This window comes from Ambystoma mexicanum, chromosome 4p, assembly GCF_040938575.1.
Source record: "Ambystoma mexicanum isolate Mex_15411 chromosome 4p, UKY_AmexF1_1, whole genome shotgun sequence".
Classification (NCBI taxonomy): Eukaryota; Metazoa; Chordata; class Amphibia; order Caudata; family Ambystomatidae; genus Ambystoma; species Ambystoma mexicanum.
The window spans coordinates 274,484,975-274,507,830 of NC_090927.1; the positions used below are offsets into that span (position 1 = coordinate 274,484,975).

The window sequence follows — 22,856 nt, forward strand, 5'->3', positions numbered from 1 at the left end:
GTTTGTTGCTGGTGAGACTATATAACATGGGTTATTTTATGCATCAGGCTTGTTTTAATTCTGGATCTAAGATCAGAAAATAAAGGGTTTAAAACTATGGTGGCTGGTGTTGCAAGTTGAAAAACAGGTTTTCTGCTTGGACGGGTGGCACCAAAAGGAGGGCTCTCTCTCAGCAGATACTAACAAACCCCTGATAATTACAGGGTTGAACATACGTTTAGACTCTGCTGGGACCCTGGCAATGCTGCTCCCAGGGATGGAAGGCTGAAGTGTCAATGGGCAATAAACTTTAATCAAGGGAGAAAACCCCACCATGCTCTGAAGGAAATGCCAGTTGAAAGGAAAAAAAAATGACCCAGGGACAAAGGGAGTGCCATTTGTTCCCCAAAGACTATTTAATGAATAAACTTTAAAGACTTTTTATATCCGCAGCAGAACTTTGTAAAAATGTAAATATTTCATTGTTTAAAAGTAATTTTATGGCCTTTCTTTTAAAGACATTGTAGATTTCATTGCTGCATAGGGAACAGAAGTCACAAAATATTGCAGATTACAGAAAAGTATACATGTTTTAAATGTACATTTTTGCATACCTTATGATCAACCCACATATGTATAAAGGTATGGAATTTTAGCCTGAAAGTTTCATGCTAAAATGATAAAGTAGTAACCGCCCAAAATAATGTCTCACAGATTGCAGGATTGGATGGCTGTCCTTTACAAAAAATGTGACCTGATTATGCAATTTATTAAGGTGCCACCATTGTACAAAAGTGTAAATACTGATATGACAGATTTTTGGCACACAGGTCTGTGGGAAGTCTTTTTCCATCACAAAATACAACCTCATAAACTGGGTACAACCCAGGGGAGGCATCCAGCATTGAGTGTCCAATCCAGTTGTTTAAAGGCGTGCTTAGTTTGGCTAAGCCAGCCCAGCAATATAGTCTGTGATGTCACCATGCTCTATATAAGGGGTCCTTGACAGTACTCGAGACAGACACTTCCTGATTTTTCTGCGCCAGCGTCCTGTTCCTGTTTCATCTATCCAGACTCCAGATCCCAACTACAAGGCCCAAAGCATTGCTGACCCTACTTCAGGGCCCACTGCAAACCTAAAGCATTGCTGATCCTGCTCCAGCAAGGGCTGAATTCTGCTAAAATCCCCAAATAACCAAGGGGAAAGTTGTGGTGTTTTTGGGAAGCATCCTGATCCCATTAACTGCATGCATCCTGCCATCCACTTGATCTTAGTATCCAGTGACCAGAATTGCCATTCCAGAAGTGCCATCCAGTGACCAGAACTGCCCAGCGGTTTGCCAGGCACCCTGCCGTGTAGTGACCAGAACCCTTGACGGGCCAAATCCCAAACTAAAAGTGGACTGTATCATCCCTACCCCAGAGAAATCCATAATCTACTTGTCTTGCATTTGTCCTTCTCCCATTCTCTCCAAGTCAACCTATCCTTACCTTGCTAACTTGTTAACACTGTCACAATCATTCTTGCAACCCTGCCCTTGATTCTAGTGCTAGCGCCATCTCTTTAGTAATTTTGTCTTGTGTAATCGTAACCATTAGTTCTATTTCGAGTGATCGGACTGGTTCCGCCAAGGTTGGGCACTGGGGTGAGAGGGTGGAACTCGCGTATCAACCCTGGAGCTTACTGTGTCCCTCTTTGGTGGGCTAGGTTGAATACTCTAGTTTAAGGTAAAACTGCTCTTGTTACCACTGATTTCTTTTCCGATTTCACGGCGTCATTTTACTCAAAGGGCACCTTTTTATATCTTGCATAACTCATCCAATTTACCAGCTAGAGACTTACTTTCACTTCCATAGTGTACCTGTGATCAATAGCTATCCCCCAACCAAATAATCAGTGTATTCCACCAGTTTTTAGTAAAAAACATTTCTGTACTTTCAGGCGGGAATTCCAAAATTTGCAAAGTTTCCAAAGTGTCATTTTGCTACAATCTTTCAACCCTGCCACTCATTTTTGAACTGTATGCTTCTGGTAGTCCATGCTTTGTGATTGTTAGTGTAATTGCATTGTGGCTTTAGTGAGGAATTATATTTGCTTCAAGGTTTTTCACACACATTCATTATTTATTTGTCCATTTCCGAGTCATTTTACAATAATGCAAGGTTTTTCTCTTATTTGGGGAGGGAAGGTCAGATTTGAATTCTGTTTCCTACTTGTCATTCCTGATTACCTGCTGCTTCTGTTTATCCACTCAGAATTATTTGTGGGTTGAGGGAACATTGCAGCGGGGAAATTCTAACTGAAGTGCTATCTTAACTAAACCAAAAGTAGTGCTATTCTGCTCTGCATGTTTCATTAGTAACTTAAACCCAGTGCATTGTTTACCTTCTCATTGTTGTCCCATATTAAAAAGTGTATGATTTCTTTTGAATTTTAAAATAAATAAATATTGTATTTTAACAACCAGCCTGATTCATGGTTGTAGAAATCAGGACAGTAGGTGAAGTGGAGTTTTGTAGACCTTTATTACACAGTGTCTTAACCAAGGTAGTTGAACTCCAGGTTTGACCCCACAGTTACTTCACTGTGAGTAAAAAGGCACCAGGAGTTCCTCTTCTCTTTGAGTGTCTCCTACTCTCACGGACCCGGATAGGCCCACCAGTTGCTCTCACTCTCCTCTCCTTCTCCCTGCAAAAAGCAACAAAAACGCCATTAGGCCAGTCCCTTTTATACCTGGGGTTTGGAGGGAAAAAGGACCAATTGGGGACAACTTCCCTCCCCCCCCTGTCTGATTGGTGGGGACCCTAGGCACCCACCCTCTATGAATAGTGCTGCCTCCTCCCCACCTCCTCCTTTATTCTGGCTGCCTGGCTCTAGCTTCCCCTCCCTGCTGTCAGCCACACCCTCTCCATTGGCCCCGCCCCCCCAACAATGTGTCTCCCTCGAGACATGTCTCCCGGAGGCCCGTCCTGCTTGAGGCCCCAAGCCACCGTTCTGGGTCTGCCCCACATGAGGTAAGGAGGGGGTTCTGTTTGGTTGCCCCTGATGGGTCCTTGCCCAGCTGTCTGGCGCACCTCCGACGCCGAGCGGTCGGCACGAGTCGGGCTCTCCAGTTCCCGAGCCTCGCCGCCGGAGGCCGCCGAGGTACGCTGTGCTCGCGGGTCTCCCAGCCGCAGCGCCAGTGAACCCGGTCCTCGTACAGGGGCGTGCCGCTTTCCCTCTCCGTCCACCCTCACAATGGTCCATTGTGACCCGGGGTATTTGAAAAGGGGGTGTGATATGAGTGGTGTACCATCTCAATATTGAATCGAATATAAAAAAATAAGCATTCCAGTTGTGCGCTGCATACTAGGCTGAGTCCAAGGTGTGTGTTGCCTGATTGAAATCCTTAACAAATTTGGGGGCTCGAGTCCGGGATACTCCAAGTACTAGGCCTGTATCTAGAAAACTAAAGTCAACCCCAAAATAGAAAGAACATGTCCAAAATTACTGTAGTAGAAATCACTATGGCTAGGGAGCACCTTCTGCACAAGCTAGTTGTCAGAGGGGAGTGGCCAGAACAGGATGAAAAAGTCTGGCTACAAGAAATAACACAACAGGTCACCGCCATGAACCTGGATACGTGGCAGGACGGGGGCCGATTACACCAAGCTTTGAGTGAGCTGTATATGACCCCAAAAATTAAAGAGGAGCAAATCAAAATTGCCAGAATCACGGCCTACATGTATCTCCACATGGGAGTGATGCGGGAAAGGCCTCTTGCGACTCTTGTGCAGAATCAATCTGAACTATTAAATAAAATCCAGACTGATCTAGATTTAGCAGAACAAAAATTACAGAAGAGCCAAGAGTTGGAGGTAGAATCTGGAAACTACATCATACAATTAAAAGATGATTTAGCTCTCCTACAGCAAAATAATGCAGAGCAAGAGTCCCAATTAGACGCAGTAAGACTAGAGTGTCAGGAAAAGGTTGACTCCTAGAAGAGAGTCAACAGAAGCTGACTCAACAATTAACCTACACAAGCATCTGCTCAGGATAAATAACCATGTTGCAAGACCAGGTTAATAAATTGAAAGATTAAAATAATAAATTAATTGAGAGACCACTCTCAAGCAGAATCTGATGAAAAGCGCCCGAAATTCAATATCATCAGGAAACAAAGTGATGGCCTGGCTGAACAGAGGCACCCTAAGTCAGGATAGAGATGCCCTATGCCAGGAAGTAAGCAAATTAAAAGTAGAGTTACAGGGAAGTGAGTCAGCCCTCCAGAAACTCAATGTACTCAAAACAGAGTATGGGAATCTACTGGAAGAGAACACCCAAACCAAAGATGCAAAAACTCATGAGGTGAGTCTCCTCCAACAGAAATTGTCTCATTATTCCCAAACCATGCAGGAAGCCCAGAGAGAGAATGAGGCTCTGTGAAAAGGATGAGCTCCACAAACAAGTGGCAGAGCAGGAGTGGGTCATAGAGGCCAGTAAAGCCTTGATAGCCGAGTAAAAGGCTAAGATCTTTGCTTATTATCAAGAAGTAGGGGCTGAGAAGGAGAAACTAGCAAGGTTGGAGAAAGAGGGTGCTAGATGTAATCCTAACTGGAGGGACCCTGAACAGGTAGAGAGGGACAGGGCAACCCCCTGATCATAGCAAAAGAACCTCTGTACTAAGGGACTCAAACCCATTTCAGACTTTGTGCAATGCTGACTTCATGGCTGCCAGTTAATTTGAGCCAGAAACCATCAGAATTTAATAGACCAAGCATGATGGAACTGATAGGTCAGCACCCCACAGGAAGTGATGGATGGGCGTCCCTGTCTAGATACCCAAACATAAAGGTTGAGGTCTCCGACAATGAAGCCTCCTATAATTACTTTCCAAGGGACTAGTTGGTCCAATTCAATGAAAAACCCAATGAAACGAGGCCCAAAAAGAGCATCCTGAAGACCTCGACCCAATTGGGGCAGTGGGGGGAATACTCTGCCAACCGTGGGGGTAGGGAGGAGTCAGAAGACTACTCTCCTGCGCCCCACAGGAGTGGAGAAACTAGGCCCCACCATTCTGCGAGCCCCTCTCAAGCTCACAGAGTCCGGCAGAGCCTAGGTGATCAGGAGGGGACCTCAAGTAATAGCGCCTCTGAGTCTGAGAGCGAGTGGACTTGGGTGACTAAGCCAAAGAAAGCAAACGCACTCAAAAGGGTTATGACAAAAGACTCTATTAGGCAGGTTAAGGCCCTTAGGACTGTCGTAACCCCATAATGCCCCCGGGCTGCTTGCGCGCTATATAAATTTAAATAAATAAATAACATAAAAATGCAAAATATTCTGTATGGGAACACTTAGAACTCTGAGCATATGATGGAACCTTTTCATATGAAAAACAACCAGAATTGCATAGAGTATATAAAATGGACATTCTTCCCTGAGTACTCCAGTTTCTTTGCGGGACTGGAGGACCAGAACCATTCAAGATGGTCCACCTACAGGGCGGACATCTTGAAACCCTTTTCCGCCCACAGAAACCCAGAGGAGGTTTGCAAAGCGGCCTACAATCTGCAGTGCGGGGAAGATCAGGCCCCGCGAGAGTTTGTGCAGGAGCTTAAACGCAACTTCGCACAAACTACTAGGAGGGTGTGCACGGATAGCAGGGAGTTTGTAACCACCTTCTTTCATGCCCTCCCCAAGTATATTATGACCCAGCTGGTGAGGGACGGCCATGAGAAAAGATCCCTGGACTGGGTCATAGAGCAGGCAACCCGCATTTATGAGGTCCAGAAACCTACAGAAAATAAAAATCTGAACAAAAACCCCAAACCAGCCAACACCCCTACTGCTGCTGCTAAGGTGGCGGAGGTGAAGGTTGCCCCCATTTTAGACCTGGAGATGGGGGAAGCCTAAAAATACACCTGCACAAAGTCAGCAGAATCAAAGACCCAGAATGCCTTCAGGCCAGTCACAAACAGGTGGCAGTCAGGGAGGTAATCCCACTAATTGGACCCCTAACTCCCCTGATTATATCAGCCCCTGTTATGCTCACGTGGTCTCTGCTGAGCCGTTTGGGCACGGTTGCAGCCCTCCCGGAGGTGAGGTCACTCGGGTCCCACCTCACCTTCTGCGCTTATGTGGTGACTGATGGTAATAGGTGATGCTGCTTGGGACTGCTCCCGCATGGAGAATATGGGGTGTGAGTATGCCAGCTTGTGAGCCTGATCCTCTCCCGACCCCTTCTCCCAAACCGTGGTACCCGTGGGATGCGCTGCCCCTGGAAAGCTCACCTGTTGATTAGCTTTGGCGAGCACTCCGTCCTGCTGCTTCTGGCAGGGGCGCTTGTATGATCTGGACCGAGTTCCTTCACTGGTCCCTTGCATGCGGTAGTCCTGTCCAGCTGCGACTAAGCCACTATACTTCAGGTAAGTGTTCCTGTTTTCCTTTGCTCGTCTGTTTTTTTTTTTTAATTGTAAAGTTTGTTGTTTTGTATTGCTGTCCGTTCCACTTTTGATGTTTGATTTTTTGCTTTCTTCCCTTGCAGGTGATGTTGCCGGTCCGGCAGAAGCTGCAGAGCTCGAGGGGGAAGCTCAAGGGAATGAGGAACGAAGCTGCAGCGGTACAGTAGCTAATAAATTGTTAACTAGGGGGCGCGCGGGTTCAAATGCGGCGTGGCCCTAGGACGGATGTTCTAACCTTGTCTTTCTTCTTCACAGGGTCCGAGTTTGTGGATGCAGAGCGCAGTGCTGCGGCATCGGGATCAAGATCACTAGATTGTCATGACCCTTACCCCTGGCCCTCACTGGCAAGTCAGCCTTCCAATTAGGGGCAGGTCAAAGGCCTTAAAACCTCATCCAAGACTTTCTTGGAGTGGCGCCAGGCTCATAACCATCATGAAGACCAACATTAGAATGGGACTATTTAACTGGGTGGGGGGGGGTTTCAGCCAACATGGAGGCACACACATAGCTCAGTTACAAGGAACTAAGCTATACGGTCTAGTCTATTGGGTGTGGCAGGCCTGGGACTACTTTACCTGGACTACTTTGGGTGTGGCAGGCCTGGGACTATTTTACCTGGACTACTTTACCTGAGACTATTTAAACCGCACCCAAACAGCAGAACATGCTTCGCGTTATTCTGCTGTGGGCAGCGTAACGCTCACCGTGTCCAGTTCCTTGCCAGCTTACCTGAAACCAAGTACTTGTAGAGAGATCAAGAACACTAGAAAACTTACCTGGAACAGTATCCTGTCTTTAATCCATCGCCGACTTCAGTTCCACCCACCTGAAGGTACGAACTCCATCATCCGGCACCGCATGCATCCTGGAATACCATAACCTGGAAAGAGAAGAAAGAAAGACAGCATTAGTAAGCGTTTACTCACGTTTCCTCCCGATCGAAGAAAGCCACACAATTCTTACCTGGGTAGTCCTCTCCTGGTCAGTATCATCGCTGGAACATTACGGCGCTTGGCGAGGAGCATCGCGACGTGCAAGGAGAGAAAAGACACAGGTTAGCAATATAAAAGGCGAAACAGCGCTGCGCATCGTGCATTACTCACCGCATAGCATCGTGCACACCGCGCTTTCGCCTACCGGCCCATGCTCATCTTCAAACTGTATGACAACACCAAAATAACTTTCCATACCTAAAAGAAAAGAAGCAAGACATTATTCGAACTAAGAGGAACATAATAACTGCATATAAAGACTGTAAAGCAGCAAACCTACGGAGTCGCAGCAGGCCTGGATTCCCACAGGGGAGCTTGCACCAGTGAAGTAACTTGGTCGCTGCTCGCCCTCCACATCTACGCGCCCCTGCCATGAGGCGCAGGACAGAGAATCCACCTTTTACAATATTAAGGTGAGGAGAAGGCCCAAGGGGGAGGAAGGAGTTGAGGCCAAGGGAGGTGGGAAAACATAGACAATCTGGTATTGAATCCAGCTCTCCTATTTTGCAGACCCATCTTTAGCCAGAGGCCTTACCAAGAGACCGGGAGAGGGTTAGAGAATCATCCAACCAGGGCTGGGTGGCGTCCCCGTGGATACCAGGTGAGCGTAACATGGATGTCAGGAAAGGAGTCTGCAGATGAAACAATGAAGCACCGGTTTCCTGGAGGTGACTATGCTGGAAAATGCCTGGTTTCAAAGGTAAGTAAAATAGTCCAAGCAGCAGTGAGCGCCACGTTGCCCGAGAGTGCACAGTAATGCGAAGCACCGGCCTTAAAGATGGAGCATCTTATATAGCTGAGCTTCTGAAGCCACGCCCACCAGGTTCAGCCTGCCTGCCACACTCAATGAGTCAGCACTTGAAGACCAGGCCTAGGGAGCCACACCCGATGAGTCAGCACGTGGGGATGTTCTCTGGAATAAAGGCTTTCAGCACCTGGAAAGTTCTTGTAAAATAAAAGAACTCCTGCACTGAAATGGTGTTCCTGCTCACATCTCTATATGAGCCTGGCGCCAAATGCGCCAGGACTGAGTCCAGCCAGGGCCCCTGTGTTTGTGTCCCAAAGGGACATAAGTGAGTCAAGTGACCCATTGCCCCCATCACTAGATTGTGTGATTTTTGTGTTCTGGGGTCTGTGGCCATGACAGCCCCCGATACAAGGGCAACTGACCAATCCTGGGGTATGTATGGACTGCCCTGTCCCAAAGGGGGGATCCAACCAGGTAAGTGCTACCCTGGGAAACTTCCCTGCTATCTTCCCTCAGGAGGGCAGGAATTCCCCAAATGCTGGGTTAAGCTTCTTTCCCTGATAACCACAAAACCCCACCCTGCAGGACAACCCTCCTTTCATTCCCCGCTTCCAGGAACCCAGACAACCCAATCCGGGAGAGGGGAGGCCAAGGGTGGAGGGTTACCAAAATTCACCATATCTAGGGTACTACGGGAGAAGGGATAGTTACCCTTCCCGTGATCAACCTAGATTGGACCAGAGACCCCCGTACCAGCCTGAACGGGTGTCCCAACTAGAGCACCAGGTCCAGAACCTAACCCAGGATCTGGGTCGCATGTTGAGGGCTCAACAGAACCCTCAGATGAACATAGTGGATCAGAACCCCACAAACCAAGGGTTTGGTTCCCCAGAACAATGACTGGGAGAGAGCCCCAACAGCTCACTGGTTCCAGAGGATGAGGCACGGGGGCAAAGGGGGTGTAAAGCCCTAGAGGAAGCTTCTTTCCAAACTCGTGAAAAGCCCCTGGACACCCAGGAACTGGAACCAAAATCTCCTGCCCCCAAAAACTGCAACCAAAGGAACGGAGGGTGGGTAGGAGAAATAAAGAACTCAAAAAGACCCAGTTTGTGGAGGAGGTTAGTGTCTTCCAGTTTGAAGGGGAAGAATCCTTAGAGGATCCTGGGAAAAAGATCTCCTTCAGGGACGGAGGAACTCCTCCCAAAGAGAAATGCGTCCCAAGAGATCTAGATGAAGACTGGGTGGGAGTGGAGACTGATTCTGAATCACCCATCCTAGAACCTCAGAATGAGCATCAAGAAGACACAATATTAAAAGGATCCCCAAACTTCCCAAAGCAATTCTGCTGGCTATCTCTAAAAAGGTGGGGGGTGCAGCCCAGAATCAGAAAAGGAGGAGCCCGAAACTCCTCGAATCTCCGAGTGCAAAATCTTTCTTTCAGATTCCCAAACTCCTACACAGAATTATGCCCGAACTACCCCTGTGTCCAAAATAAGGAAATTGACCACCCAACTTGCCCAAAATGCACATTATCTTTTCCACCTGGAGGAGAAGGAGGGTAGATTTTATGCCCCGGTCCAGGTGCAAGGGCAATGTACATTTTCAGCGCTGGTGGACACTGGATCCCAAGCTACTCTTCTGTCAAAAAGGTCCTTGGATCAAATAAATTCAGAAAGGGGGAAGAGATACCAGATCCATCTCACCCCTCTTCCTGGACAACTCCAGAACTTCGATGGATATGAAATTCCCGTCGAGGGGACTGGGGATTTGGAAATAAAAATTGGGTGACATAAGGTGAAACACCCTGTCATAATCGTGACTGCAGAGGGCACACCCTGTCTTCCAGGGAATAACATCCTGCAAAGGTTGTCCCCTTAATAGACTGTGTGATCAAGGTCCTCTGGACTTAGACTAAAAGGCCAATTAAATTGAAACCGAGTGTCAACCATGTTAGTTTAAATGCCACATGACACATGGTTGAACAAAAACCTGATCATATTGAGTTCCATTTTCAGAACAATCAAATACCTGACGTGACAGTAATTGCTATAGGACAACAAATTGGTGATGGGCACGCCTCTCCATTCCTGAAAATCAACCTTCCTTCCATTTTCAAGTGGCATTCCACACTGGAAGGAAATACTTTGAAATTCTATACTGGTTTACAATCTGAAAATCCCAATTCCATAGTCAAAAGTGATGAGAAACCAGCTCAATGTTTAGCTGACATTCAGAAAATTGGAGAACAGTTATTCATCCCTATTCAGTTAAATGAGGGGAAGGAATCTGTTCTCGCCCGAGTGTGCTTGAACATCGGGAAGAGCTTCATCAGCGAAGCCATGTTCCGACAGCTCCCAAAAGATCCAGCCATTCCCACATTTAAATTGATCGATAAGTGGGAAATGGGCCTGGAAACTCCCAATTCCAAATATCTTCTGCTTAGCAGTTGTATGATAAAAATGTCTAGAGGTGACAAAAGCATAGAACACAATTGTTGGGTCGTGCACAGTGTTCCTTCCGCCTTTTACATGGGCAGTCACATCCTCAACCGACTCAAGATTAATTTAGTTATTGCCAAGCCCGGTCCCAACTGGAGAGTAAATCTCAGGGCCCTGGCAGTCCTAAAGTAAGCCTTCCGGTCAGCCCCAGTGCTACCGTAGGAAATTGAAGTTTAAAAATGGAGAAGTGGTCACCATCCCAGGCGTCGCCTACAGAATCTGCATCCCCAGAGGTGAATTGACAGAAGAGAAATGGGTCCATATCAATCAACTAAAGAGTTGTCACCCTAGGCACACTTTGCAAAAAATTGAGGAGCCCAGAGAGAATCAAATCGAGGAGACATCTGAAACATGGGGAATAAGAAAAAGAAGAACCAGAAGGTAACAGCTAGAGTTCGGTATAAGTATGTAAAAGGGAGTGTTTTTCTTCATTATCAATTATTATTGAATGCCTGCGTATCCCACTGCTGTCAACCCGATTGGAGGACAGTGGTAAATTGTCATAACCGATAACCGGTTTGTGTTCGCTTTCATAGATTCGTGCTGTATGTGCCCATCTAAAGCCCAAGGAGGACCTCCCCGGCAACTTGGAAGGGAGAAAGCAAAGGAGATCCAGGAGTGTTACTCTACACCATGAAAGGAAGATCCAAGAAAAAGCTGGGGGTGTCGTTCCACGTTCCGACCAGAGACCACGAGAAGAGTAGGACGCACCGCTCTCTGATGGAAGATGGACTTATACCGGACCGATCCTGCTTTGTCACATGAAGAAATCCCACTTGCCCGAATCTCCCTCAACTTGAAATATCAGAAGAGTCAGCGGGTGTGGGTGTGTGTGGGATATATTGGCCCACTCAACAGCATTTCCCCACATCACTAAACTGCATTTGCGCAGAAACAGCGAAATGGCTGCGCTGGCTCATGTGAGCGCCATGGCTCAGAACTGTGTTTTTCCACAACAAAAATAGCTGCACTGTCCTGCCAAGCACACATTGGGCAGGATGGAACAAAGGGGGGCACATTGAAGGAGATTGCCAGTGTGTTCCGACATAAACAAAAGGAAGAAAGTGGAAAAAGCTGCATTCCTTTGCTGCAAAAGCCAAATTCTCCATTGAAAAGAAACCCTTTTTCACCTTTTAAAAAAAAATAAAATGCGGCTTTGACGCAAATTCCATCTGTTCAATCTGAAACCACTGTGATTAAAAAGGCCCTACTATGCCCAGGATATTTCATTGTGCCTCACCAAAACCAGGCATAATCCCTGAATGACAGGCCCAGTCAAACCAACTCTGAGAGTAATCAATAAGCAACTTCAATTACACTCGCACAGGAACATGTGTTTATTTCTTTCCAAAAGTATCCAGGCTCAGCAGTTCAAAGAGACTTTAACTCTCTGAGCCAGGTCAAGGTCAATGTATCTACGCTTCAGATAAAACTCCTGCATTCAAGGAAATTACTATAGCTGTAAAGACAGTGTGGGAAGTCAGATGGCAAAATCGAATTTAAAGAAGGAAATGCTAGCAGTTTTCAACATGTGTAAAAATGTGCTTTGCTGACTGTGCTGGTGAGACTATAAAACATGGGTTATTTTATGCAACAGGTGTCATGATGCTGACCCCCAGGCATCCGGATCAAGCCCATCAGCCCCGGGAGCAGGCATCCAGATATTTAATAAAACCCCATCAGCCCTGGCTGGGGGCTGTCTGGGTTCAGTCCTGGCACCTTAGGCGCCAGGCTCATAGTCCTTACTTACCTCATGCAGACCATGCTGCAAATGAATCCAAGCCAACGTGAGGCCTGGATGGGACTATTTTACTACAGGGACTATTTTCTTACTCGGGTGTGGTTCTAGGGACTTCTTACCTGGAACTACTTTGGAGGCTATTTAAACCACACCCGAACAGCAGCACATGCTTCGTATTATTCTGCATCCAGCAGCGTAACGCTCACCATGCCTGCAGTCAGCATCCAGGCTTCAGCCACGTCCGTCTCGAATCTAGAGCTCCTAGCAATAGAAGAAAGAAGAAGAAAGGTTAGAAAACAGATATTATTTCAATCCTTACCTGAATTCCAGATCAATCACGTCTTCGAACTTGAAAAGGACATTATTCTACACACGTCGCATCACCAGCTGCAGTGCTGCGCCATACTCACCAGTCCTCACAGCATTTTTTGATCCGGCGCAGTCTCCATCATTTTCTTTGCCGAATTCCACCATCTAGGGGACAAAAGAAACATAAGGTGAGCCGAGAGAGCCAACAAATACAACCTCTCCACCATAGACTTACCTGATTAACAACCGGGGACATTTTTCTGTAACAAACCGCAATTTCTTACGCCGCACCTTTAAGGAGAGAGAAACCAGCAATTTAAACACACGCATCTTTTACCGGACAGTGTTGGGTAATACAGACTCTTACCTGAACACCATCAGCTGCCACAAGACAATCTTCCCTTGGACCCAGCTGCAACACAAGAAAGGAATGTACAAGAGTGAACATCGGACATATTGAACTCTTTGAACTTTATACGTACAGGTTCTCGCCTGGAACCTCGGAGTCAATATTCATCCGGAACTCTTCCAACGCCTTCAAACCAGTGAAGTAACTGGTATCTACGCGCCCCTGCATTCCACGCAGGATGGAGAGCTCATCATTTACAAACATAAGGTGAGCTTACTGAAAGTGAATATCGGGGGTGATTAGTGGGGAGAACAGTGGGGGGCCATTACTAGAATCCACGGGTGGCTAAATCCCTTTCTCCACTTGCAGGAGAATACTTCTACGGGTCAAGCAGACGAGATTAGGCGGTCCAGTCTGTCATCTCTGCACTACGCTTCACGTTGGAGGAGGTCACAGCTGTCCGGGTCCGATCGACGCCCCTGTGGGAGACAGGTGAGCGTAACAACAAGCTTGTTTTAATTCTGGATCTCAGAAAATAAAGGGTTTAAAACTATGGTGGCTGGCGTTGCAAGTTGAACAGGTTTTCTGCTTGGAGGGGTGGCACCAAAAGGAGGTCTCTCTCTCTCAGCAGATACTAACAAACCCCTGATAATTATGGGGTTAAACAGACTTTCGTCTCTGCTGGGACCCTGACAATGAAGCTCCCAGGGAAGGAAGTCTGACGTGTCAAGCGGCAATAAAAACTACAATCCATGGAGAAACCCTTACCATGCTCTGAAGGAAATGCCAGTTGGTGTCGGTTGAAAGAAAGAAAAAAAATGACCCAGGCACAAAGGGAGTGCCATTTGTTCCCCAAAGACTATTTCATGAATAAACTTTAAAGACTTTATATCCACAGCAGAACTTTGGGAAAATGTAAATATTTCACTGGTTAAAAGTAATTTTATGGCCTTTATTTTAAGACGTCATAGGTTTCATTGCTGCATAGGGAACAGAAGTCACAAAATATTGCAGATTACCAGAAAAGTATACATGTCTCAAATGTAAATTGTTATACTTGCATACCTTATGATCAATCCCACATATGTATAAAGTTTAGGAATTTTGGGCCGAACTTTTCATGCTCAAAATGATGAAAAAGTAGTAACCATCCAAAATAATGTCTCACAGATTGCAGGATTGGACGGCTGTCCATTTCATAAAATATGTGATCTGATTATGCAATTTATTAAGGTGCCATTGTACAAAAGAGTAAATACTGATGACAGATTTTTGGCAAAAAGGTCTGTGTGAAGTCTTTTTCCATCATAAAATACAACCTCCTAAACTGGGTACAACCCACGGGAGGCAACCAACATTGAGTGTCAAATCCAGTTGTTGAAAGGCGTGCTTAGCTAAGCCGGCTCATCAATAGTCTGTGATGTCACCATGCTCTATATAGTGGGTACTTGACAGTACTCCAGACAGACTCTTCCTGATTGTCCTGCGCCAGCGTCCTGTTCCTGTTTCATCTATCCAGACTCCAGATCCCAACTACAAGGCCCAAAACATTGCTGACCCTACTCCAGGGCCCACTGCAACACTCAAGCATTGCTGATCCTGCTCCAGCAAGGGCTAAATTCTGAAAAACCCGCTAAAATCCCCAAATAACCAGGGGGAAAGTTGTGGTGTTTTTGGGAAGCATCCTGATACCACTAACTGCATGCATCCTGCCATCCACTTGACCTTAGTATCCAGTGACCAGAATTGCCATTCCAGGAGTGCCATCCAGTGACCAGAACTGCCCAGCGGTTTGCCAGGCACCCTGCCGTGCAGTGACCAGAACCCTTGGCGGTCGAAATCCCCAACTAAAAGAGGACTAAGTATCATCCCTACCCCAGAGATATCCATAATCTACTTGTCTTGCATTTGTCCTTATCCCATTCTCTGTCATCCTATCCTTACCCTGCTAACTTGTTAAAACTGTCACAATCATTCTTGCAACACTGCCCTTGATTCTAGTGCTAGCTCCATCTCGTTGGGTAATTTTGTCTTGTGTAATCCTAAGCCATTAGTTCTATTTCGAGTGATCGGACTGGTTTCGCCAAGGTTGGACACTGGGGTGAGATGGTTGAACTCGCAAATCAACCCTGGAGCTTACTGTGTCCCTCTTTGGCGGGCTAGCCTGAATACTCTAGTTTAAGGTAAAACCGCTCTTGTCACCACTGATTTCCTTTCCGATTTCACAGCAGCATTTTACTCAAAGCACACCTTTTTATATCTTGCATAACTCATCCGATTTACCAGCTAGAGACTTGCTTCCACTTCCATAGTGTACCCGTGATCTATAGCTATCCCCCAACCAAAACACTGCACTTCAAATCAGTGTATTTCACCCGTTTTTAGTAAAAACTTGTTTTGGGAATTTGAGGCGGGAATTGCAAAATTTGCAGTTTCCAACGTGTCATTTTGCTGCAATCTGAACCCTGCCACTCATTTTTCAACTGTATGCTTTTGGTAATCAATGCTTTGTGATTGTTGGTGCAATTGCATTGTGGCTTTATTGAGGAATTATATTTGCTTCAAGGTTTTTCCCACACATTCATTATTTTTATCCATTTCTGAGTGTCATTTTACAATAATGCAAGGGGTTTAAAATCTGTTTTTCTCTTATTTGGGGAGGGAAGGTCAGATTTGAATTCTGTTTCCTACTTGTCATTCCTGATTACCTGCTGCTTCTGTTTATCCACTCAATTGATTATTTGTGGTTTCAGGGAACATTGCAGGGGGAAATTCTAACTGAAGTGCTATCTTATCTAAACCCAAAAGTGCTCCTATTCTGCTGTGCTGTGTATATGTTTCATTAGTAAGTTAAACCCAGTGCATTGTTCACCTTCTCATTGTTATTTTTCACTCCATTGGTGCTTGCTGCCCCATATTAAAAAGTGTAGGATTTCTTTTGAATTTTTAAATAAATAAATATTGTATTTTACCAACCAGCCTGGTTCATGGTCCATTGTGACCCGGGGTATTTGAAAAGGGAGTGTTATATGAGTGGTGTACCATCTCAATATTGAATCTAATATAAAAAAATAAGCTTTCCAGTTGTGCGCTGCATACTAGGCCGAGACCAAGGTATGCGTCGCCTTATATCCTTAACACGTTTCAAGGAGTTTAGATGGGTAGGTGATGTTGGAGATGGGTCTGTAATTGGAGTGGTCCTCTACGTTTCCTGTTGTGTCCTTGAGGAGTGGTTTGATGTATGCTGATTTCAAGGCTTGAGGCACTCTTCCTGTTGAGATTGACTGGTTGAGGACGTTTCTGTAGTATTCCATTGGTGTTCCTTGTGTGAGGATTGATTTGTAGATGTCAGGGGGGCAGGGATCCGTGGGGGAGACAAATTTGTTGCTTTGATTTACGAGTTTGATGAAAGACTCCACTGATATGTGCTGGAAGTTTCGCAGTTTCTTCTGGGGCTTCTTGCATCGGTGGTTGTCTTCCGTGTTGTAGTTGCATGGTCTGTTTTGTATGGTCTGTTGGATGGCCATGATTTTGTTTTTGAAATGGTCTGCAAGATCATTACATAGTTTCTTCGATGATATTGGAGGGTTGTTGCAGCCGGATGTTTTTTTTAAATTTCGTTTATGATTTTAAACAGTTCATTTTGGGTGTTTGGTGCTTTGAGGATTTTGTTGTTGTAATATTTCTCTTTGCTTTTTATATTTCCTTTTTGTATGAACGGGTATGATGTTGGTCTGAATTTTTTTCTGCACTCTTTATTGATCCTCCATTCTAATTCTAGTTTTCGTTTTTTTTCTTTTCATGGCGCCTAGTAGTCGGGTGAACCATTTTGCCATTGCTCTTTTGCAGGATGGATTGATACGTTTTTCTTTTGCAATCTCGTAGATGGTTGTGGTGATCCATTTGTGAAGTATATCTATTTTAGTATCTAGGTCCGCTTCGCCCATGGTCGTTTGTGGTTTGGTGATCTCCAGTCGTTCCGTTAAGTTGGAGTTTTTTATGGTTCTCCAGTTTCTTTTCATGCTGGTTGGTAGTTTTTCTTGTTTCTTGGTAATTGGGGAGGGCAATGTGATTAGGAATGGGATGATGAGGTGGTCGCTGCAGAGGATCTGAATCTGTGGTGCTGTGGTAATTAGTTTTCTGTTGGCAAAGAGTGTGTCTAGTGCATGTCCTGCCGTGTGGGTTGCTCCTTTGACCAGCTGATGTAGTTCCATTGTTAGTTGGCCGGTAAGTGATTTTTGTGAGGTTGTGGTTTCTTCATCTAACCAGATGTTGCGGTCTCCGAGGATAATCAGTTACGCTCGATGGCTAGGTTGGTGATTGCTTTTATGAAGTTGTCTTTGAAGGCTGCATCGTACGTTGGTGGTCTGTCTATCAGTATGAATTTGGGGTTTGTTTTGGGGTTTGTTGATAGACGTATGATTAGGGATTCACATTTGTTGTGTAATGGGTCTTCCGCTTTAATTTCCAGGTGTTCCTTGTGGATAATTGTTAGTCTACCACCTTTTTTGGTTTTCCTGTTTACTTGGATGCACTTTAAGTTATCAGGCATGCAGTTGTTGAAGGTTATCTTGTAGTTGTCATCTAGCCATGTTTAGGTTACGAAAAGGGTGTCAATGCCTCTGTCACTTATATCGTAGTTTTTGGTGGTGTGTTTGGACATTGATCTTGTGTTGATTAGATTGCAGTGGATCTTTTTGGTGTCATTTGGTTTATTTTATGTTTCCGGGTTTGGTTTGTGGTTGTTCAGTCGGGGTGCATTTAAGTTGCCTCCAAGCGGTAGAGGTTCTGTGAAGGCGGCTTTGTCGCTGAATCGGTCTGTGAGATTGATGATTGGGTCGCATACTTCTATTATTGTTTCTTCTCTTGTCATTTGGTAAGGGTATCAATAGTGCCCATTTGTTCTTGTGATGTAGGGAGTAAGGGGGTTGGCGTGATCCCATTCTCTTCTCTGGTCCTCTTCTTTTGTTCCGTCGTTCTGGTGTTTTATTTATCCATCTGATAATGTTGGTGTCGTTGGAGTATCTAGGTTCTTTGGTTGGTGCGAGGTACGGTGTAAGGTATATGGATTTTTCTCTTGTGAAGTTTGTTCTGTTGATGGTATTGTTTTGCGGGGTGTATTCTGTATTGAAGGCATCTTCTGCTGGGGCCGGTTGCGCTTGTGTATCCGTGTTGCTTGTACCGTGTTCCTTTTTCTTTGTCTGCGTCCAATTCTGCGTCGGGTTATTTTGGTCTTAGTTGGGAGTAGTCGGTCTAGACAATAGGTTTATAGGGGCAGTTCCAATTGTGGTTCCTCGTGCCAGGCTAGTGTAGATTTTAATCTTCAGTTGTTCCGTCTGATAGTTTCCGAGGGTGCATCTTTCCGGTCAGTTGGGTATTGGGTCAGTGGGACTTTTGATTTGTCAGTTGTTTCCAATCCTCTTAGGTTGTTCTGTCTGGAGGTTTTCGAGGGTTTGTCTTTGTTCGGTCGGTTGGATATGGTGTTCCTATTATAATGAGGGCTGTCCTGGGGTAATGTACATTAGGGTGGGAGTATGGATTGGGGTGAGGGTCCAGGTAACTGTGGAGGGGATTAAGGTACTAATTACAGGCTTCAGTGCTTCCTGAATGCCCTGGGTGTCCGTTTCCTAGGATTCATTAGTAGCAGCTACTGATAATACATAGATGTCATGATTGCTGGACTCGGGGTCTCATTTAAACCAGTACCCCCTTTTCTGGCAAGTGGAGGCAGGTGGGGAAATCAGGTAGGGGCCAAGTGGGTAAAAGCCTGGCATTCAAGACACTCACAGCAGCCACTCTGAATAAACACTCCCACCTCTTAGGGTAGCTGCACACTTGTTTCCTGGTTGGTACATCACTTCCTGCCACTCCAATATGGACATTGTGGGACATCCTGGCATCCTGGAAGCTAGAGTGCATTCTAGTGTTTGGGCGTGGCTGCCTATAAAAGCCACGCCCGGAAATCAGCCCATGCTTGGTGTGCTTCCTGTTAGCTCGAGAGCACATGCTTACCGCCGCCTGGTCTTCAGTCTCCAGCCTTTCCTGAACCGATTCCTTCCGACGACCGGAGTCAGCGCTCGCTTCATCAACCCTGCAATGAAAGGAGAGGGATGAAATAGTTAGCGGACAGTGAGTTAAACGCGCCTGCAAATCTCTTCTCGGCATGCTTTAAAGCAGAACGGTAAAACTTACCTCGCGCATCGCTTGCAGCAGGAACCAGTTGTTCATCATATCACGCACCTTCCACTCGCCTTGGGTACCCTGCAACGAAAGAGAAAAGACATTAGTACTCTTTCGCCATCTCTGCTCACCGCTATTGCTGCAGTCCAGTGCTGTGAACTGGCACGCAATTCAGCAAGTGTCACGGCAGATCGGAAACATCCTATTTGAATAACCCCAGTGAGGTAACTGGGCAGTTACAAACATTGAGACCCTACTTAACTGAACTTACCTGTGAACTTACCTGAACTGAAATCCCTGTGCAGTAACTGGGTAACACGAACTCGTGGAACTAAAGCAGTGAACTGCTGGAAGCGGTTCTCTAGGACAGAAATCCAGAGCAGCTCCCAAGAAATAGCACCCCTGCATGAGCAGGTTGGAGTGCGCACCAAATTAAACACAGAGGTGAGACACGCACTATAGTGCATTAGGTATCTAGGTGGGTTGGGAGGGAGAAGGAGGGTGGCTATCCCTTTAATTCATCCCTAACAATTCACTCTTCTGGCAGATCAGACTTCCCACTAACGGAAGGGTGGTGTAGAACCCGAGAAGGAACTGGAGGACTCCATTGCTCCTGCAGACACATGTAAGCGTGACACTAGACGACTACGGGACAGGAGGAGGAGTTCAGACATTTTACAGGTGGTTTACAATGAGATTGTATTCTTGGGAGTGGGGTATCAGAAGTCTGAAGCGATGTAGGTTTGGCAGAATCCAAAGCTAGTTGAACGGTTTTGTTCTGATCCTTGAATAGCAGTGGGTAGGTTTGGTTCTGCAAGGCAGGCTGTGATCAAGATTGCGACCTTAATCTATTGGGAGAGGTTTGGCTTTGCAGATGGCAGGGTGGTCAAGTATCAGGTAGGAGATGCCTGGGTGGGAGGGGAGGGGAGTTTAGGTTGAAGGAGGAAGGTGGTAATTAAGACCAAATTGACGTCTAGACATCGGGATGAAGGTTCAAGGTTCTAAGTGGCCAGCAGCAGTTAAAGCTAGACTGGGAGACCAGGCAGCAATTGAACGCTTAGGCTAGAGTACCTGGAATAGCAGAAGAGGTTCCAGCCACAGTGTGGCAGGTTTAAGTTATGAGATGGAGGTGGGGACACCTTCAGTAGTCTTTTCATTGTGCACGTTGATACAGGAGGGAAATTAGACCTGATGGTCTTGTATCGAGGTGGACAGGCCTAGATTTCAGGGTGCAGTATATTACAGGAGAGCGCGCTGAGATTTGAGGGTCCTGTATACTGGGAGAGAGGCCCAAGTTTCAAGGGGTTCAAAGTAGTTCAAATGTAGTTTCAAAGTAGTCTCAAATATAGGGGAGCAGGCTTGGAAGGGTGCTGTAAGTGGGGAAAGGCCTTATATTTAATTGCTATATCAGATGCAGTTCAAATGCGGTTTGAACAGTTTCGGGCACTTTCAAAATACGGGCACACTTGGAGGGGTCCTGTATAGTGAGAGAGAGGCCCAAGTTGAAAGCAATTTCCAATGTAATTCAAATGCAGTTCTAATGCAGTTGAAAAGCAGTTTCAGTGCACTTTCAAAATACAGGGGCACACTTGGAAGGGTCCTGTATAGTGGGAGAGAGGCCCAAGCTTCACAATGCAGTATGGTACAAGAGGTATGTATGATGGAGTCAGTGTATGTTGTAGATATAATAGATTGTTCCTACCTTATTCGTTGATGCTGGTTGACGGCAGCCTACCTGTTGTGGGTTATTGAGGGTGCTGTGTCTGTCACAATTGCTGGTGTGGTGAGATGGCTATGCAGCCACAGTCTTGTACCTTTTAGGTCAGGGAAAGCTAGGCATAGGTGCGCTTATTACGTGGAGGTGCTGCAGGAGGGGTGCAAGGTTAGTCTTATGAGAGAGTTAGTAGGAGGCCCTGTGTTCCCCTGCTGACACCTGCATACACCGACTGGAGCTGATAATTCAGGAGCCGCCCTTTGCCTTCGGCCCTTTGCCGCGAGGCTGCACAGACAGAGGGCTGCCCTGGGAGGCTGTCAAAAGGTTATGCACAACCAATCAGGGGAAGGGGCAGGAGCAATACCCCAGGGCCAGGCTCTGCATCAGGGGAAGGGAAGGGATGACACCTCGGCAGGAGCGCTTTGATTAACCCAAAGCTGTATCTAACACCTAATTTCGATTTTATGGGCCTTGCAGGGAGCTGCTTCTTACCTCTTCCACTCCTTCCAGCAAGTAGATAAAGATTATGGGTATGTGGCAAGTTATTCAGAGCTATGTTTTAAAAAGAATGTGGTGGGAATGAGGAAGCAATGCGAGAAGCATACGTGAAAAGTGTAATACCTGCTATAATGTATGCTTTAGAAACCCTCCCTTTACAGCACATATATTGGTTGGACCAACTGGAAGAAAAACTCCCAAGGTCAGTATTAGGAGTCCCACAGGCAGGACCTGTCGAAGCCCTCCGCCTTGAATTAGGCCTTACCTCCTTGCTAACCCATTGGAAAACCTCTACAACCCTATTGTATATTACTACAACATACAAAATGGAAGGAGATTGAATGTTAAGAAATACCTTGGTGTAACACACTAAATAGTCAGCAAATGGACCCAGAGAAACCAGAAGAAATCTAGTACATACATAATTAAGCACCACTGATTTTGACTATCTGGGTAGGCTGAACATTGCACTTGTATTGGTGCCTCTCCCCAAGACTTACTTTCCCTCTCTGAAATTGTCTTCTAGTTATATCCACTTTTTAGTTTCGAGTTCAGCCTTTGAGTTGGCAGTAAGTGTGCTGCTTGGTAATAACTCTCAATATCATGGCAAGGGGGGTGTTGAGACCCACCTACATTTGAATTTATAGACTATGGTGTATTTCTGCTTTGTATTGATTTTGTAAAATAGAATGTGACCATCCCAAAACTGATACATATATAAACTAATGTTCTTCTATTTCTTCCTGTAGACCTGACCACCTATGATTCAGTGAAACATGTTTTATTGCGGAATACAAGCCTTGGGGATAATGTCATCTGTCACAGTATAGCCAGGTATAGTATATTAGAAATGTTTTCATTACTTTGCTCATGTATATTGTTACAAATCGAGGGATTCGCCACTTCTCCACAAGGGAAGGCGAGCCCCCTCACCCTTTGAAGCTAGGGCGGGGGGCCTGCTCTGCAACACCCTACCTAGAGTTTGCGGCAAGTAGGACCTCACTGGGAGACAGTCCCGTTCCCATGAGGAACTCCCTATAGACAGCCACACCATTGCCTACATAATGCGTTCCACAAACACCCAACAACTGGGACGAAGAAACACTGAATTAGATGCCAGTTTATAAGAGGCAAGGAACATGTCCCTTTAAATTCTAATATCCCATACACTGGGACGAGTAGGTAAAATAATGGACACGCAATGTACAGAAACAAGGGAGGCAAAGTCAGCACAAGCCGACAAGCCTGCGAGTTGAAGCTGGAATGGGAACACCGAGAGACCCACAGAGAGACGCAGAGAGTGACGCTAGGATGCCAGGGCACCACCCGAGCATGGGAAACCCACAGAGGAGAGACTGGGTGAGAGAGAGAGAGAGAGAGAGAGAGACACAGACACCTGAGCGC

General features: G+C 46.0%; 1 protein-coding gene across 3 annotated transcripts in view; it reads left to right on the forward strand.

Annotated features, from left to right (window-relative positions):
- The window catches only part of SLC25A27 (solute carrier family 25 member 27), a 575,367-nt gene that overhangs the window by 401,754 nt on the left and 150,757 nt on the right, over positions 1 to 22,856 (forward strand). For all 3 annotated transcript variants that reach the window (XM_069605807.1, XM_069605806.1, XM_069605808.1), the window contains one exon: positions 22,202 to 22,286. In XM_069605807.1, the coding sequence (XP_069461908.1) occupies positions 22,202 to 22,286 (85 nt within the window). The remainder of the gene's footprint in view (positions 1 to 22,201; positions 22,287 to 22,856) is intronic.